Here is a 20,565-nt window from a genome sequence, read left to right on the forward strand (position 1 = left end):
TTCGGCTGGCTAATTGGCTACCCCCTGCCACGTGCTTAGTCCCTCTTTCATACACTCTGTTCATCATACAGTGTGCGCCACCTAGAGGAGGAAGTGAGATACAAGAGCCTGATCTTCGTTGGAAAGAGAGAAAACTGCGCGCTCAGCTTTGCCGTCTTACCAAAATCCCTCCTCTCGACAATAACAAAAAAAGCAATCTGTTTTTTTTAACGAGCAGCGATACCAGAAAGACTGCGAGGGGAGGAGTGGACCTATTCGGCTCCGATATCCATTCCGTCGCTTACGTAAAATCATTAGGTTACAATTTAAACAATGTTAGGCTTTCATACATACATACATAAGTATACACTGCTCAATGACTGAGTACCGTGGTATTGTAAAGTTGCGGAACGCATGCTGCGACTCACGCAACGACTCGTTTTAAAACGTAAAGTAGCTGAGAAGGAAAATTAAAAATATTGAGATATTAATCGTAATAATTATTATTAATAATATAAATAAACTAGCTGACCAGTCAAACCAAGGGCATACCTAGTATTTCCCGACGGGGGCGGCCGGATTTTTTCAATGCGTGACTTTTACTATTTCTGTTTCTATGAGAAAGCCGTCGTATTGCTCTTTCTCAATTTCAGGCATGTTTTTTTCGTTAATATTATTTTATAAATATTTGAAGCATTTAATCTTACTTTTGGTAAAATTAAAATCATTAAAATTAATTAAGTCTCTAACGTGCTTGGTTTGTGAGCAGCGGGTGAAAGAAAACTGACTTCATGGGTTGTCCTATTCAAGTGGTGAGGAGTGTAAGTATATTCATTTGAATGGAGTAAGCCTTCGCAAAGATTGTCTCAGCATAAACCAAGGAATTCGATGCTCTTAGAGAAAAAAGACTGCCAAGCAATTGATGATGAATCAAATAGTAATCCAAAACCCGAAACATACATACACATATGTACATGTTGGCAAATACATATGTATGTAAGTACATATATATATTTTTTACCAGGATTTGATATTAGGCACCCATTGTACACAACTGACAAAAAAGCTTTCAAAGCAGCATGTAAAAGCTTCATTTCATTTTGGTATAAAGCTTAACTACCACGCGTAATTCCTTCAGTCTACGTTGGGATATTATTTGCGCTGGGTTTTGAGGTGTAGGCGTAGATACAAGACCAGAGGGTTAGTTTTCATCAAAATTATTAGCTAAACGTTGAACAATCAAAACTAAAAACAATTTAAACGAAATGGCAAAAATTTAAAATAGGCGGGAGTTTAAGCTCTATACCTGAAAATGTTAACACCAAAAATGATATGGACATTTACATGTACATGTGCGTACCTATGTATATGTGTATTCTGTTAAATATCTGTTCATGTGTTGCAGATTGTATACAAATGCATGAACATTACTGCTTATCCTTGTTTTGTGTACTGTATTTATACAGTTTAGTGAAAATGTGAACATAAATATGTTATGTGCACATATGTTAGTGAACGGGCTTACAGCCATGTCCGAACATACAATAATCTTTTGTTGCGGTTTTGTGAGAAGTTCTATGAAAGGCAGCAGCTTTGTCAATCGGGGTTATCACTACTTCCGAACTCAGCTTTGCATGTGTGCTGTATAATATAAGCATATGTACATTTACAGTACCTACATATGTATGTACATATGTATTTGTATTTCCATTTATTATTTTCTTGCGAGTTGTTATTAAAGTGTACGTATGTATGTATGTAAGTATATACATATGTATGTACGTACGTACAGATGCTTACAAACTTTAAAGCTTGAATTGAATGCTTTCGTTTCGGCCACAACTTTAAAGGTAGACTAAATACGTGTTTACTTACATGAGTATGTACACAACACATACATGTAAATATAAGCCTTTGCATGTGTTTAGGCCGCAATTTGTACTACAATCCAAAAATAAAACCATTGACGAATTACCTCTGGTAAGTTAACCTCTTATATTATATTACACACATACAGCTGCGGTCAGAATAATAGCCCCAAAGACTTTTCTCACAGATAATAATAGCATAGCTCCGATGAACCAACGAGTTTTTTTTGTATGAGTATTTGTAGATTTTATGCGACGAATTTATGCACTTTTGACATATCCTTTATACGTACATATAATCGATTTAAGCCCGGACTAGGGGAGGCATTAGCATTTGCCCTTTCGATACAAATATTGTGATAGACTAGGGAACATTCCACTGCATGATATAGATACATATGTATATTAGTGCCAAATTTAAGAATAAATATGTATGGATGTTGACGGAGCTCTATGAAAAACGAGGTATAAACTAGGAACCACTGATAAAGATAATTTCTTCACGCCGAATGTTATATACCCTTACCGTATTTCACTATACTGGACTTGAACTAACGAGTTGATGAGAACAGCAATATAAACCTTATGTGAAAATCGGGCACTGCGATTTGGATTGCTAGTCTAACTTGTATATTTATAAGCAAAGCTTATGCCAGCTACATTATGTATACACATACATACATACATATATGCTATATATATATATATATATATATGCTATATCGGATCCGGGAGATAGACAAATGATTAGCCTATTCATGAAAGAAAAACACACATATGACCAAAATGTTTTCGAGATATCCTTTAAACTGAGGGACTAGTTTTAATGTAATCAGACGGACGTACAATTCGCCTATTCTTCCTGATCAAGAAAAAAATATGTTGTAACAAGATTTCGCTACTAGGCGGCCTAGCGGATGTTCCTTTCAGGTTGGGGGATGGTAGAACAGCAGAAGCCAAGAAAAAGCAACCGTCCGGTTCCGATATAAAAACACTTAATTCTCTCTAAGTCTTCCCGTTTTATTTCTTCTCTGCACATTACCTCTAGCTAACAACTTTTCTTTTTCCAATCTGTTCCAATCGGGTCAAGGTCTCTAAGGACGCTAAACTTTAAAAAGGACTTTTCACTACAATATATATACATACATACATGACGGTATCATTATGGTTTTTTAATTTTTCCTTCAGCGCGCTTCAAATGTATGACCAATTTTATATATGTAAGCTTCTCCAAGAGTTTACAAAGCATTGTTAGTGACCATTCCGACGACTCATTTGGGATATTGGGATAGTCGATGAATGTTTTTATGAATGGCTCCGCAATGTCGTATGTAAATTGAATTTCTGTGGACTTAGTGGATTCAGATCGTATTCTCGCAATATGAAGTGTATTTACTATTAACCGCATTTTAAACCTGTTTCTTTACATATACTTTATGGTCGTTTGTGCGATTCTAGCTGCAGGTGCTTTGGGAATAGGGATTTGACTAAACTGGGAGGCACAGAAGGTTCTTGACCCCCAGAATGTCTTAGCTTCATCTTCTTCAGATTATTTATCTTTCAAGCCGTAACAACTTAATGCTCGAATGCCTCGTTTCCTCTTCCTTCGTTCGAATGACTTCTAACACAGAGACTCTGAATGAGTTTCACCCGACCACCCGGTACTCTATGAGTGTAGGGGCATATTATATGTAACGTGTAACAAAAAGGAAGCCTTTTCGCCCCATTAAGTATATAAATTATTGAACAGCATTAATTGCCGATTCGATATAGCCATGTCTGTCTGTACTGCCAGTCGTCTGTTCTTCTTGATTAGCGCCTAGAAATATCAAACTATAACAGCCAGATTACAGAATTTTGATCATATCAGATCATTATGAATACACCCAGAATATTATTACAGCTCGTTCCAAACGGCTCTAACGCTTTTTATGAAATTGTTCATGTATATTTAGAAGCTATGTCAATATTTTACTACATTTTTTAAGATTCCTACTACCACACACCATTTTCAAACCGGCATATTAGTATTTTTGTATTAATAACGGGAAAAAATTGCAGCGAGAACGAATATTCCATTAGAAAAATATAGGATAATCCAAGTGCAACAATTAAAAGTAGATAAGTATGTAATACGTTGGCATTCTTTTATGTCCGTAGCCTAAGATATTTGTTTAGTATGACCAGGTAAAAATCGCCATTTCAAAGTTTCGCATGCTGTGAACTTTTTCTTCTACGAACTTCCACGAAATCATTTAACGATAAACGAAAAAATTAGCTTTGAACACTTTAACGTATATTGAATTGGAACTGACATAAGTTAGTTTCCCAGGGCAAATTCTTCCACCGGTTTGGGCACTGAACTAGATGTTATAGCCTCTCGACCCCGATGGCGAGGTGTGCCGGTCGATCCTTGGCCGCTAGGGCGTCGGCCACATAGAAACTGCCACATAGAACGGAGCGACCAGAGCTTCGCCCACCCTGCGTTTGGAGTTTATTAGAGCTCTATGGCGTAATCCAGTACGGACTCCTTGGTGTCTTGCCTAGCAATCTAAGGCGAACTTTGTTCGCATCGATACTACCAGTTGATGATACTTGCGAGTTATGTTGACTGGTACTGTCCTGCAGAATCTCTGGGCTTGACCCTGTACGTGTTAAGTGCTATTAAGGGCTCCAATACAAGTGGCATCGTTCGCTGTTGAAGGGATCCTGACGTTTTATAGATGGCCTTGAAGGATCATGGTAGGGTGGGCGCTCTCGCAAATTGGCGATAACTCAATCAACGAAGACCTGACTGGTAATATTCTTCTCCTTTTCAGTATATATGCTGATCTTTCCCTTGGACCCCCTTTATTCCATTTCCTGTTATCCCTTCCCTACTCGTACGCAATTCTTAAATGTTCTTACTTCGAACATAGGGATCGGTAGGGATCATCCACAAAGGGTGTATTGGTCCTTCGGCCCCTGGCCGTCGTATTGAAGCCAATCCTACTAAGCAGGTCAGGGCAAGAGGTAAGACGGTAAATGAATGGAAAAGCGCAAAGACTCGAGTGCAAACTTCAGAAACTTCCTGTGCAGTCTCTCGACACGTGCAATTTGAACAACCCCAGTGGGATTCCAGACCATTGAAGCGTACTCAAGCCCCGAGTGCACAAAGAATGAGTACAGATTTAGCCTCGTATATGGTTCCCCTAACTGGGATGAATTCCGCTGAACAAAGCTGAACATAGCATAGGCTTTTGACAATATGAAATTCAAATGATCGAACATCGTCTCTATCCATCTGGTTCTGGGAAGCGGGTAATATGTGTGTCGATGAAGCCGATGTAACTATATCGGTCTCCATGTTCACGGAACGTGCCCGTTGTCTTGCTGCTCATCTGGGAATTATTGCTTGAGATCTTTCCAGATCTTTCCACTTGACACCAATGTAACAAAATAGCGCTACGAGTTCGGCCGAGCGGATATTCCGTCAAATTCCGTAATAAAACACAATAATTGTTTTAGAATTTTCGCCAGTTTATATTCTTCCACATACATATGTATGTAACCTTTTCCCCAACTCTTTTTATACCCGATACTCAAAATTAGTATAGGGGCATATTAGATTTGTGGTGAAAGTGGATGTGTGTAACGTCCAAAAGAAAGCGTTTCCGACCCCATAAAGTATATATATTCTTGATCAGCATCAATAGCCGAGTCGATGGAGCCATGTCTGTCTGTCTGTCCGTCCGTCCGTTTCAAAGATACGAGAAAATAGAAAAAGTAGAATCGTAGAGGATGACTATATCTTCTAGAGCAAAATCTGAACCAGATCGTATAATTATTATAGCCAGAATCAAGAAAACAATTTCATTCTCTTCCGCTCTTTCTCTCTCTAACACACAGGTTTCATGGTCGGCTTTGCCTATTGCAAAATGAGAGTTCCTCGATCTCAGAGACTATAAAGGCTAGAGCAACCAAATTTGGTATCCACACTCCTGTGATATCGGACCTTGACAAGTTTGTTTCAAAATTCCGCCACACCCCCTTCCGCCCCCGCAAAGAACGAAAATCTGTGACATCCCTAGATCTCAGAGACAATTAAGGCTAAAGTAACCAAATTTGGTATCCACACTCCTGTTAGATCTCACTATAATACGAATATTTTGTTGCTGAATCTGGATCAGATCGGATCATTTTTATAGCCAAAAGGAACAAATCAATTTGCAGTGGCTACGCAGCGCCCAACGACATGTTCAAACTGATTTTCTGTCTCTCTTGCACGCACCTCGTGTCGTTCAATGTCAGCGCCGTCTGCCGGAGGAGAGCCATACTGACTAAGCATCGGGTATAAATGTAGAGTTGCGGTCGCCGCAGTAACTCACAACGTTCCCCCTCGCAAAACGCGTCAAACTACAAAGACGAATTTTCGTTACAACGTATTGTATTGTAAAAAGTAAAGTTGGAAGTGGTAAATTATTTTATTAACAGATAAACAGTGTAAAGATTCAAATATATAAAGTATAATTATTATTTTTCTCATCAGGCTCTACAAAAGCTAATGAGAGGCAGCATTTAGAATATAAGATTTTAAGCTGCAATAGCCTTTTAAATTTTCGTCTCAGGTGCACTGAGGTTTCAATCAATTCTATTACCTCGTCGTACGCCAATTGAAAGCATGGTGTCATATACTCCAGATATGATTGTTTATCCTCAATGCAAATTTGCAAGCGATGAAGCACATCTGCCATATTACTAAATATGCTTCCTAAAAGAGCCCGAAAGCTATGACAGAGAGAAAGAATGGGTTTCATAGTGATATTGCAACAGCTGTGCAACTCAATCGTACTAATTTGTATCACATTGTCCACAATCTGGCAGGTACTGCTGAATATTTGTGTCTGGTTAAAGTATCTTAAGTGTTCCTTGATATTAGCGGTCCATTGCTCTAAGTTTTCGTATTGGTTCATAAGACTTTCGTTTATTCCGTGAACGGTTCTTCCCATACCTTCGGTCAAAGAGTCAAATGGTTTCAGAGCGCCTTTAAATTGCTCACGGCTTAAAGTGGGAAACACCTGCTCCACAATGACTGTACCCACATTTCCAATCTCCATCACGATATCTCCAAGTGATTTCAATACGTCCGTAATAAGATCGTCCAGCTTAACCGTACTTCGATTTTTTCCAAGGCTTATACATAAAGTTAGCCTGTGCACAGCAGCTTTCAATTCAGACACAACCCTCATTATCTCGAAAACTGCATCAGTGCTACTATTCCGATAAATACTTGTTTTACTAAGAATAGTCTTTTCTTCAGCTGACTGAACAATTCTCAGAAAAAAAACATACAGGAAAATAAATATTTTCAAAATTAGCGCAACTTTCAATATGGAACCCATTGCGCTAGTTCAATATAAACAACTGAATAGTCTGTAAACGCAGCTTAGTTACGATTTCATGATAAGAAAATTATAAATACTTTGATGCACAGTGTTTATAAATAGTTATCAACACACTGCCGTACTGATGTATGTATATATATTATACTTATGTACATATTTCAGAGTATATATAAGGTCAGGGGATTACTTGATAAGAATATTGCAATCACTTTGAATTGCAAGTTTTTGAAACATATGTATATATAAAATGATCTTAAAGTTGAATCCTCTATGGAGGCTAATCAATAGAATGGACTCAATGAATTTTTGGTTTAACACTTTGATTCTCTTATTTGTGAATTAAGCTTTCGACGAAATTTGTATTGTGTTTGTTAGAGCAGTACAATTGATAAAATAGGGGAATAAGAGTGGGCTGCAGAAATTGTACAGTTATGATTTATTTCCATTTTGCTTCACCCTATGCCGAAAATTTACCTTTTTAGGCGATCATTCGAATAGACTCAGAGACAACGGTTTCTGTTACTGATAAGCTGTACATGGTAAAAGGTGCATTTAAATACCTCTTGCACTTTTCAATTATTTCAATATAGAATGGGTCGTGGTAAAGTTCTAACAGCGGAAGAAAAAGCTTAAATATGATCAGCAGCCTTACAACCAGGCAGATAGCCAAAAAAATGTTTAAAAGCCAGTCTTGTGTCTCATTTCTTAGGAAATTCATCAAATTATGGAAATAATATGAAAGCTCCCAACAAACTGATCGTGCTCTGCGGCTAAAATCGATTAAATTTGGAAGTTAAAGCTAGTATAGCACCTGTATCACTCAACCTATCACTCGTAACGAATACGAAAACATCTAAACAGATTAAAACACACAAAAAAGCACCATTTACTGACGTTCGAAAAAAGCTCGCTCTTTTTTTAGCTCGGGATCATATGAAATGGAAAAGCGAATGGTACCGAACCGTTTTTTTTGATGAAAAATGCTTTAATTTGGATGGACCACATGGGTTTAATGACTTCTTTTCTTGATTTAAGAAAGAACATAATTTGACCCGTCACACTAGTCGTAAGGGGAGTAAAATGGTGTGGGGTACCATCTCTTATTATGGTACATGTGAAATCCAGTTTTTTTCGTATAATTTGAAAGCCATTCGCTACAAAGAGCTACTCCAAATGTCATTTCACTACTTTTCCAACATCTTTGCGACATTACATTGTATTTTTTAGCAAGACAATGCCCAAATTCATACTGCTAAAGTGGTAAAGAAGTGGATTGAAGTCCAAAATGTTGCATTAATGGAGGCCACCTTACTCGCGTAAAGTGTATAAATCCGGAACACAATTGGAAGATCTGAAGGGACATATCCCTGGACTATCTGAAGTCCCTGTATGATTCAATGCCAAATCGAATTTATGAAGTCATTTCTAATTTCTACATTCATTATTTAACAAACTTTAAAAATCATAAAAAACCAATTTAATATGAAGATTCTGAAAAACTTTGTCGTTTATAATCATTTTAAGCACTTGAGTCTATTCCATTGATCGATAAAAATGTCAACTGTTTTTAGGTTCAAAAACAAAACAAAATATTAAAAAAACCTTTTGACTTAGAACTCAAATTTTTTGATTAAAGATACCATCTTGATTCATTCGTATCTTGATTTTTTAAATGAAATTTCTTATAGAAAATGCATTGAGTCTATTCTATTGATCGGCAATGTATATGTACTATATTCTGAAAAAGCAACAACCGCCAAGCTATTTATACATACATACATATGCATGTATAGCTATGGATTATTTAATTATGTACGAGTATGTACTTATATATATGTACATGGTATATATACCCATGTGCATGTATGTAGATTATTGTAGAGTATTGCCCTTTTTGGCATAGCTGATAGTGTTATCAATCCAAACAAATTAATTAAAACTACTTAAAATTGTTTACTATAGCCAAAAATGTAGTCAATCTAACATAAATATGCAATCCATAATAAATATTGATATTTCCCAAATTTGGTTAGAGAGAGAACCAAATTCGATTTTTCTCTCCTGACTTACTTTTGGTCTTCGTCACGGTAGGGCGCCACTCACGTCTCACGTTCGCTATTTCATCCCAACTTATAACACTCTACTTCACCATATTTACGCTTCAAAACAAACTGAAGTTTTGGGGGCCTTTAAAATTGTTTAATGACTTATTATTTTTTTTTTTAAGGTGTGATTATACTCGATACACAAAATGAGTACAGGGGTACATTAGATTTTTGGTGAAAATGGAAACATAAGGAAGCGTTTCCGACCCCATAAGGTAAACCTAATTCTGTTTTTCCACGGTAGATTGGTTCCTGAAAAAACCGTGTAAAAAATCTCTCTAAAACCTATTAAAATTACGGGAAAAGTTAGGAAACGTTGGAAAAAAATTAGCGTATAAAAAATGTCTTTACCAAGCACGTCAGATTGCATTGATAGTTCACAAAACACTAACAAATTTATATTGCAAAAATCTAATCCCCTTAAATTTTCACAAAAAGCGGAATTCCCCTAAATTTTTGCTATCTACAATTGCTCTGACGAGTAAATTTGCTTGTAAGTATGTTTGTATACGAAAAAAAACGAAAGAGAAACAAATATGTACATATTATCTTTATGCTATTTCTTGTTTTTGTTTGTGAGTTTTTGTGTTTGTTTTGTTTATGATTCTGACTTTTCGCTTGTCTTGTATCTTCATTATAGTGGACGACACAGAATTTGTGTCACAGTTCTGTCAAACGAAAGCAAATGGACTTTTACTGGGAGTCTGATTTCGTTGAACCCATAACGTTTCTAATGAAAGTTCAAACATCAATTCTTACATTTGTACATCTGTATAATAGAAAAATATTTATTTATTCAAATTTGTACACCAAAACGAAATCGAACTACACTTTATGCAAAGTTTAAACCTCATACTTATTTTAGAATGATTTTAACGATAATCTCCGTTTTCTTGTTTGATAATGAAGTCATCCAGATTGAGTGACTATCTCCACAATTTATGCATCGAGAGAAGTTACGTATTATGGCAAATGTTGTATTTTGAAAACCAGTGAGTCATTTTCCACCAAAGAAATAAAAGCAGGATCTTAATTCCGATTTTATTTGACTGAAGGGAAAGTTGGTTGGTAGGCAGTCACTGAGAGGCTCAGTCGATTTTGTTGTGACATCGTCATGCTGGATATTGCTTTGTCGGTGGAATCTTAAATCCGAAGCTCGACCTTGCTTGGTTTTTATATCCAAATACATTTCTAGTTCTTCGAGCTTATTGAAGAGGCTTTCGAAATCTCTCTCGGCGTTTTGGAGAAATTGACATCGTATTTCGTACTTTTTGAAGATAAAACAGTTGAAAAGTCTTTGAATTCGGAACTCAAGCTGCCTCATTATATATTTGGCATTTATCTTTGTCATAGCGTACACGTCATAGGCAACGTTCAGTTCACGGCCTGCAGCACATTTAAATACCTGCGCAGAATGATATTGTAAGAAATCCATGTACATTTTACAGCACTCAAAGTCAAGCTTCAGTTTCCAGTCTTGTAGTATACAACTCTGAACATCAGCGAATTGGAGGAATATTCGTTGAACAGCACGCAATGTTCCCACAGTGTACTCCAGTGCTTCGTCCACAATTTCGGAAAACATAATATGAAAGAACTCCATTTCCGAAAAATAGTTTGTTAGCACAGTCTTTACCTGTGTGGGCTGTGCTGCAGGGACTTGTCGTAATTTCAACAACAGCGCATAGCTTGAGTTTTTAATTACATCGTAGAACTTTTCGTTCTCATGGGCAAATAGTCCAGCAGCGAAGGAAGCATCATGAAAAAATGTTGAAAGTTCACTCATCTTAGTGGCATAGTTTTCAGAGCTCGATGCTGTAGGCTTAAAGTCTCTAAATACTGTGGACGTGGTAAGATTCTTTTGTAGATTTTCCAAAAAGTGGTGCAGTCGATGTTGCAGCTCATTCTTTTTTTTATCCGATCTTTCGATGGCTTCATAAAATTCCAATGGTACTTGTTCTCCTCGAATAGTACGAGTCTGTGGCGTATAGCTAATTTCTGACAGGTGATACTGACGGATACCATTTACGTTCTGACACTGAACGAACCACAAAAACCAGCTATAGACGATCGCCATTGAAAAAAACAAATTCATTGTACCAAATCTAATACAAATCGTTTTAGTAAAGACAATGCGCGAGAAACACTAAACGTACGCAAAGAGCGCTGATTGAAAAATCGCAGATGCTATAAGCTTTTTATACCCGTTTCTCGTAGAGAAACAGGGTATATTGAGTTCATGCTAATGAACGCATCAACCCAAAACAAACTACCGTTTCCTACCTTCTGGATTAGCATCAATAATAAACAACTTTTACATAGCGACGTGATCGAAAGAAAAAAAAGTCCAAATATACCATAAGACAAATTCTATTCTATAATTGTGACCGCGTTGTTGGGATAATTTATGCCGTTGAGTAGCGGGTATTTTGTAGTCGGAAAACTCGACTAAGACATTTTTTCTCGTTTGAAAAAAATGTTATAAATAGCACAAATAAATTAAAAGATGTAAACGAACTTTCCAGCGATTTCAACATTCCAAAAACAAAATATTCGTTATTCGGTCTCAGCTGTTGTCTGTTAACATCTAAGCTCCAACATGGTCAATTAATATAACACTTTTGTGGATCTCAATACACAATTTGTATGTAATTAATGTAAATATGGTATATATGATTAAAACTAGTGCTAAAAATAAAAATACTGTGCGCGGTCGAAAAAGCTAACAGCCAAGTCGAATTTTGCTAAACCTGGTCATCGTGGAGCACTGTTGCAGATTTTGTTGTATTTTGTATATATATATATATATATATATATATATACACATATGTAGATCGTCATCAACAGCAAACTGAAGGCGCTCCTGAAAACTTTGAACAAATTAAATGAATAAGCCAAAAATAATACAAATCAGGTCACTATGATACTTTATGTATGTATTAAGCATATGTAGGTACGATCGACCTGCAAGGGAACTGAATTCGGGTTTCCAGAATGTTTAATTTAATAATACAAATTGTGCTAGAATACATTTGAATGCTTTCATTTCTCAGCTCTTTCAGCTGAGGCTCAAAAAATATGATATTAAATCATTAAATACCAAACAAATGTGATGACTTAAGTAATGATGTAATTGATGGATACTAGACAGACCATCAGCTTCTGAAGTTTGATTTTAAAAAATGGACGCTGCACAACAATCAACAATAACACCTGGGAATTTAAGGAACCCAGGAAAGGAACATGTTCCTGCTTTTGCCGGGACGACGGGCAATGAAAATGGACGAGAAGTTCAGACTTTTTCCGAGGACGACGATGACTACGTTATTGTGGATAAAGCACAGAATGGTTGTGAATACACAAGACTTGAAAAAATGGGAAAGCAGCACACACCACACAAAACATTACAACAAATTAGCATTGAATCTAAGCAATCAAATGGACGGCATTCCATGAGTGAGACAATATGTCCGGACCCAAGTGGTGCTAAGCCAAAAACCCGAAATATTGTAGATGATAAAATAATTCAAACTTTACCAACTGAAGATATTTCAGCAACTAATAGTAAGCGGGTGCAGATAGGCAAGTTCTTAGAAGGTAGCAAGAGATTTCATAATGTAGTCCAATCAAAAGATTGCTGTGATCTTCGTCAAAGCGATATTGACGGTCCCCAAAACAAGCCAGAATCCGAATATCCACAATTAAAATGCGTATATTCACGACCAATTTTTCTGAAATCACAGTCGTTGGAAATATACAATGAGCCAAATAGCTTCCAAATAACACAATCTCGTCTGTTACCAAACATTAATGAAAACTATTCCAATGATAATCAAAACCAAACAGCGCAAGCTTCCGACTCTGTATCTCAGCTAACAAAGAGTATCGACCATCTGTTAGATTTGAATGGCGAAGAACTCGATAAGTCTACTTGTGAGGTTACATGTTTAGCTCAGCGGCCTCATATTCCTTTAAACCTTCAATCAATGGAAACTCGTCCTATCTATCCGAATGTTCCATATAGTCCGTATGGCAGTCCATTTGGCAGTCCTCGATCGAATCGACGGCGACCTCCTCTACGCGAATCACGGAGAATATCAATAGAAAGATCTGGAAGCTTTCTACAATTAAACCAATACAAACTAATGGACCAAATTGGGCAGGTAATCAATTTTTTTTACCTCCCATCTAAATAGCTAACATGAAAACGATCGATTTGCAAGGGTTGTGCTAATAATTAATTCCATTTTTTAATTGTAGGGCTCATATGGACTCGTAAAATTGGCATATTCTGAAGAAGATTCCACCCATTATGCAATGAAAATTCTTTCAAAGAAGCGACTTTTACGACAAGCTGGCTTAATGCGCCGAGGTCCTAAGAAAACAACTTCTCCGCTGGATCGTGTTTACAGAGAAATCGCTGTTTTAAAGAAGCTTGATCATCCCAACGTTGTCAAGCTAGTGGAAGTATTAGATGACCCCGTCGAGGACTCCTTATATATGGTTTTCGAATGGGTAAAACAAGGCGAAGTTCTTAGAATTCCAACGGACAATCCATTGTCAGAAGAACGCGTATGGAGTATTTTTCGAGAAACACTACTCGGATTGGAATATTGTAAGTGTGGGCTTTCATTTATTACGAAAAGTTATTCTTAACGTCTTGAAGAAAAAGGTTTTTGACGTTTGACCTGACTACATCAATTATCACAAATCGATACTCAGCTAAAATTCTATAAGAATCCAATATTATTTGATATACATACATATGTACATATGTGAACATCCAAGAATATTAATTTCCAATTAAGAAACCGAGCATTAAGTCTACAGTGACCTAAGACATAGAAAAGGAAGTTCGTTAATTCGTTCTGAGTCCCGAAAGTTTCTTCAGCAGTAATGCACGACGTATAAGACGCCAGTCTCAGACAGACACCTTTTTATACCCGATACTCAAATTGTACAGGGGACATTAGATTTGTGCAAAAATGGATGTGCATAACGGCAAAAATTAAGCTTTTCCGATCCCATAAAGTATATATATTATTGATCTGCATCAATAGCCGAGTCGATTGAGCCATGTCTGTCTAACTCAGATCGGATCATTATAGCCAGACGGAACTAATGAAATTTCAATGGCATTTCTTCATCTTGATTAACAATATATAATCTTTTAAGAATATATGTATTTATGTAACAGTTTATCGTTTTGCAGTTTCTTCCTTCGGTGCGTTGCAACCATTTGGTCAAAATCAATTGACTTTTTTCGAATAGCAAGACAAAAATTACTATATCGATTCGGCTCTTGATTGATTCAAATATACTACTATATACTCTTTATGGAGTCGGAAATAGTTCATCTCGCCATTACACAAAGCCCAATTTTGAGCGCTTCTGCACCTAATTATGAAAATAAAACTACAATCATGAATAAGACGTAAAGATGGTTCATTTGAGTTGTAATTTACACATACATGCACATAAAACGAATGTAGTATTTTATTGCTTTCATTACAGTACACTATCAAAAAATTATCCATGCGGACATAAAGCCTGGAAATTTGTTGTTAACGGAGTGTGGACACATAAAAATAGCAGATCTTGGTGTCTGCAATGAATTTCTTGGAGAAGATGCTATAATGTCCAATGGCTCTACCGGTGGAACCCCTGCCTTCAGGGCCCCCGAAACCTTGATATTAGGACAGGTATGCACTATTGGTTATATCAAAAATGTTTGAATATGTTATGTATAATAAACTTTTATTTTTAATTTTTTTACCAGAACGTGTATTGTGGGAGAGCATCAGATGTCTGGGCATTGGGTGCGACGCTGTATTCCTTAATTTTTGGCAATGTGCCGTTCTTAGCAGATTCCATTCCCTTGCTCTATGAAAGAATACAACAAGACCCGGTAGTGTTCCCACAAAAATTAACAGTCAGTGAAAATTTAAAAAGATGCATTTTGCACATGCTAGAAAAAAATGCTACTCAGAGAATAACAGTGCCAGAGCTAAAGGTTTTTATAAAAAATGTAATTCTGAAGTATCATGAAAGTATGTTGTTTTATATATTTTTAGGTAAACGATTGGGTCACCACTAGCGGTGTTTACCCATTGCCCACTGAAGAAGAAAACTGCTGTCTAGTACAAGTTGATGAAGAAGATATAAACTCCGTTGTCCGCAGCATTCCAAAGTTGGACACTCTTATATTAATAAAAACAATGTTAAAAAAACATTCTTTTGGAAATCCATTTATAAAAGGTGTATCTGGCAAGGCATTACAACCAGGCGGTTCTCGATTAGAAAGATTCGTACGCGCTGGACGATCAAACTCAGCACCAGGCTCCTACCAAATGTCAGTAGACAGGTTTAAGTACGTCCTCCCAAGCATGGAAAAAGAATGTTCAATTTAAATGCATAATTTTTTCGCAGGCAACCATCCACGGAATCTTTACTTCCATCTTTAACGGAACATTCTACAAGTAAAATTAGTGAAGATACTTAGATTTAATTTGATTTAGATTAAATGCAGATCAAATTATTTTTTTTTTTTAAATCTGTTTTCTTTATTAATTTGGCATACAAATAGCAACACAGTTGCAATGAAATATACATAGCTTTTATGGATAATGTTATATTGGCATTAGCCATTGATTTTGTGTTATATTTGTAATTATTTCTAACGGGTTGCAATTATGAACAAAATGTTTTTATACTTTATGATTGAATAATTGCTTCCTAAGATTGTTAAAGCTATCTACTTTTAATAATATCTGGATATTATACATCCAAATATAAGAAATAGGTTCTAGACGTAGTAGATATGACGTTGATATGAAAGGATGCAATAATAAAACTTAAATAAAATAGCAAACACAAATATAATGAGATAGAACAACTGGGGAAATACTTTTTGGGACCATTTAAAATTTACATACACATGTGGACAACGAATACATTAAGCTAAATTCTAATTGGCAACAGACACATACATACATACATATATCACTAAAATTATTATGCATTCTTCCAAGAGATATTGTGATTTCTTCAATTAGCACATACTCATACGTACATATATATTTATAAATGTTTAAATCTTGTATAAAAATAGAGCAATATTTTTGAATCATTTTGCATATATTCATTGTGCAACATTGGATTGACTCCCATTTACCAAAGTATTGATTTAATCTAATACAAATGATTTAAAAATATTTTCCTTTGTCTGCCTAAAACTTAAGAATATTTATATCAATCGGAATGTACTCTATTATTTTGATTTGTACGCATATCCGATTGCTTAACTATTGATTAATTATGAGCTATGTTGTTTAGTTAAGTAATGGTTGTTGAATATATTGTATTTTCTGGTGGGTCCATACAAATAAATAAATATTGATTATCAAAAAAAGTCACTACGAAGTTTTTTTGTTAAAAGTACGAAACCTAATCTAGAAACAAAAGTCAAACAGAAATATTGCTTTAATCTATTGTCCATCTATTGACTGGCGTCCCTATTGGCAATTCCCTCTTAAAGTTCGATCGAGTCGGGTATGTATTGTTCCGAAGGGTGGAAAAAACACCAGTGAAAAGCAAACAAAAACTAGGAATACACAACAAATCGATTGCGTTGTTCCTTGTTAAAGGAGAATAGGATGTTTAGCCGTTAAAATCACTACAGCGCTAAGTCCGATAGGGGTAAGTGCTACGGTAGAAGGGGGGAAGGACCGGAGAAGAGTATCAAGAAATTGTCATATTTATAGTCTTGGCGCGTAATAGACAGAATCAATCATCAGAAAGCCAAAGGAGCTGATCATAAGTTGCGGATGCAATCGTCCAAAGAATCCAGCTAACAAGCAGAAGCAGCGGCAAACAAAGCAAACGGGCAATTAAGGTTGCGTTTAATTTCCGCTAGAAATTCTGTGCCATCCACAATTTATAGAGATCATAGAGAATGACCATATCTACCAGATTGCCGAAACTGGATCAGATCGGATCATTTTTACAGCCGAAAGGAACAAATCAATTTGCAGTGGCTACGCAGCGCCCGACGACACGTTCTGACCGTTCTGACTATGTATCGGGTATAAATGTAGAGTTGTGGTCGCTGCAACAACTCACAATGTTCCCCCTCGTTTATGCTATATTTGAGGCTATAAAATTGTTTTATAATTTTTACATTTTTTTCAAGTGTTAGGTTATTGTGCAAAAAATTGTTAAATCTGTTGTTTTTTTGCTGTTCTTTTTTAGAGGTATTGCTTCTTTTTTCACATGACTTAAGTATCTTACGCCTGGTTGTATTGAACTTTCAATTTTGAAAAACAGCTATAAATACCCCAACAATTTTTAGCTTAAGCGTATCGTCTGGACAATGTTAAGCTTTGAAATTCAAAATCGAGAATTTGTTGTGGTATAAATAAATAAATTCGAAATTTTAAAGCCTGTTTTGATACAAAATGGAAATCAAAATCCTCCTCTGCCCACCACCCAATCTGTTAATATGAAAGAATCCAATCAAACAATGACTAAATTGTTTGAAAATATAAAATAAAAAGATCACCAGTGGAAGGTCGCTTGCGACTTAAAAGTCTTAGCCATGTTATCTGGATTTATTTGGACGTGGGCATACAATGACTGCATCTTTCATGAGGCGATGTAATTACTGCACCGTCAAGTGGCCCGTGTGACACCAGCAGAAGGCTGTTACGCGCCGATCCCAAGCAAAACGCAGCCCTTCTCCCGCCGAACCAGCCGGGGGGCGCTGCCGTATGACGCGCTGCGCGTAGTCGAACCGAACGCGAAAGATAGCTATTAGACTAATATGCGCGGAAAATTAGTACAAAAATTACTAAGAGAACTAAGTATGCATTCAAAATAAAAATACCACTACAATTATGAATTACGATAAATGTATGTGAGGATTAGTAATTTAATAAGAGGAAGGGAATTAGTGGTGGATATAATATAGTAGAGGGAATTATAATCCGAGCATAAACCCTAAACGGTTCATACGAGGATTAATTCCATTTACAATGTGGATTTACTAAAGTCGGTGTAAAAGACATCCGTCTGTAAGTTACCTTGAAAAGGAGGATATACAAATTGCTGATTCTTCCTGTGCCTATGGGTTAGCCGAGATAGAAAAGAACATTACTTAAGAGTGCTCTGACCAAAACGGGATGAAAATACTTTGAGACATCACAACGCACAAAATGCAGCTCTCGTGAAAATCCAAGGAATTAGATATATTACCACCAATCAGTTTTTCCACGTCTGTCGCTGGCAAAAGTTAAAGAAGGCGTATTTGATGGCCCTCAAATTCGAAAACTATTAAAAGATGATGGATTTGAAAATATGTTATCTGCGAAGGAAAAAGCAGCCTAGAACTCACTCCGTCTGGTTACAACAAATTTTTTGCTAACAGCAAGTATGAAAAAATTAGAGCAAACATGTCACTTAAAATCCATTTCCTGCACTCCCACTTGAACTTTTTTCCGTCTAACCTAAGCCACGTTAGTGATAAACACGGAGAGATTTCAGCAACAATTAAAAGCTATGGAATGACGGTAGTGATATGTTTTTACAGTTCGTATTCCGGATTGAGGACGGAGACTGTGATGGACCTATTTCAGGCTGAGGTAAGCTCAGTCCCGTCCAGGAGTCAATCCACAAGAAATTTTTGTAGAAATGTGATGGAACCTTAAAGGCGGCGTCAGGGGGGCGGCCTGTCGTAGAGAGGTGGATCAGGGCTAGAATGGGTGTCGCTCGTCGTGTGTGCGAAACGACTGTATGGACTCGGGGCGGGGCGGCGTCGGTACCTCGGCTAATTGGGGTGAACTTACGCAATCGGGTGTTTTTACCTTAATAATTTGACACTTTATTGTATTTCTTAGCGGTTTAAATGAACTTATTTTAAATTGGGCGCCGATGTCTTCTGATGAGTTCCGGGTACCGCGTCTGTACTCCGGGTCGAGTCTCTGCGTAAGTTGCTCAGGTACCGCGTCCGTACTCTGAGCCGGGTTTCTGCGTAAGTCCTGGTACCACGACCGTACTGTGAGCCGGATCTCTGCGTAAGTTGCTCTTTGGTTCTCGTCGCCGTCTTTTTATAGGCCCGTATTGCTGGGTCGGCGGGTTGACAAATGCGCTTCCGCGTCGGGGCACACTTTGCCGTTCTTGGTGATCGTTGCAGATTTTGGCGGCGCCGACTTTCCTCCGTCGATGAACCCGGAAAACCGCACTCGGCCGATGGCTTGGCTTGGAGTGGGGGAAAGCTCGCGTGACCTGATGTCTTTGGTCATCGTTCTGGAGTTGGCGCGTGTTGTGGTTGCTTGCGGAGGGGGCGCTGGTTGTGGGGTGCGGTGCGATGCGCTCATTATAGGTCGGGGGACGGATTGTATCGAAACCTTTTAGGTTCGTTACAAGACAGAGAGTTAGTTTCTACTTAAACAGCGAGAATTTATTTTCTAAAGGATTTATGCGTTGTTCCAATCAACTTTTAGTCAAGACTGACTATTTCCAATATATCCGGCACTACAACAATAGTCAGCCTACTTAATATCCATTCAATTCTATTAAAATGGTAACAAACGGTAAAATAATCACCATTCTTAAAAAACTTGTGGAGCTTGTAGTAAAATAGCAACTCAGTAAAAAGTCCTTATTTAATTAAAACTCACTAAAAATACTGAAAATTAATAATTTTGTTATGCGTTAAAGCATGATATTTGATATCTCAAGTATTTATGCTTGCTTTTGTTGAAGCAGTTGGACCAGCAACGTACCTAACAGTATTTTTAACGGTGAAATGCGGTTTTGGAAGATTTATTCATCCATAAAATTTAACAAACGATACCTTAAACAACGCCCAATTAATGTACCTACATATACAAAAAAAAAGGACTGAGTTTATTTCGGCTTTTCCCGAGTCATCAAAGTCCAAATATCGAGTAAAATTTCTACAAAAAATTGTCATTTGCCAAATTGCATTCAATACAACCAGGCGTAAGCTACTTAAGTTGTGTGAAAATAAGAAGCACTACCTCCAAAAAAACAGCAATTAAAATAGCCATAAGGGCAATACAAGTTAATAAAATTAATTCCGTTTGCACCATCTGTTATTCGGCGCGCGGGTATGAATGCGCCTGAAGAAGGGGGAAGGCCACGAAGGCTACAAGTTATTAATTTTTGTACATTATACGGGCCGAGGGGTCTCTAAGCCCCATGTAGCCT

At 36.9% G+C, this 20,565-nt stretch overlaps 2 protein-coding genes across 5 annotated transcripts; one reads left to right on the top strand and one right to left on the bottom strand.

Moving 5' to 3' along the window:
* The first annotated feature begins 1,107 nt into the window (after positions 1-1,107).
* On the top strand, positions 1,108-16,322 carry LOC108156905 (calcium/calmodulin-dependent protein kinase kinase 1). Of its 4 annotated transcripts, none has more exons than XM_017288655.2 (8): positions 1,108-1,179; positions 12,390-13,499; positions 13,597-13,951; positions 14,851-15,038; positions 15,116-15,349; positions 15,411-15,526; positions 15,595-15,706; positions 15,766-15,858. In XM_017288655.2, the coding sequence occupies exons 2-7, from the start codon at positions 12,519-12,521 to the stop codon at positions 15,704-15,706; spliced, it is 1,986 nt and encodes a 661-aa protein (XP_017144144.1). In that variant the 5' UTR covers positions 1,108-1,179; positions 12,390-12,518; the 3' UTR covers positions 15,766-15,858. The 4 variants fall into 4 exon arrangements, with proteins under 4 accessions (XP_017144144.1, XP_017144143.1, XP_033245031.1 ...); XM_033389140.1 differs by adding an exon at positions 1,830-1,959 and having other exon boundaries at positions 1,125-1,179; positions 15,411-15,706; positions 15,766-16,322; XM_017288654.2 differs by having other exon boundaries at positions 15,411-15,706; positions 15,766-16,322.
* LOC108156906 lies at positions 9,996-11,684 on the bottom strand. Its single transcript, XM_017288656.2, has one exon. The coding sequence runs from the start codon at positions 11,429-11,431 to the stop codon at positions 10,334-10,336; it is 1,098 nt and encodes a 365-aa protein (XP_017144145.1). The 5' UTR covers positions 11,432-11,684; the 3' UTR covers positions 9,996-10,333.
* Positions 16,323-20,565: the final 4,243 nt, after the last annotated feature.

Source organism: Drosophila miranda, chromosome 2 (genome assembly GCF_003369915.1).
Source record: "Drosophila miranda strain MSH22 chromosome 2, D.miranda_PacBio2.1, whole genome shotgun sequence".
Taxonomy (NCBI): Eukaryota; Metazoa; Arthropoda; class Insecta; order Diptera; family Drosophilidae; genus Drosophila; species Drosophila miranda.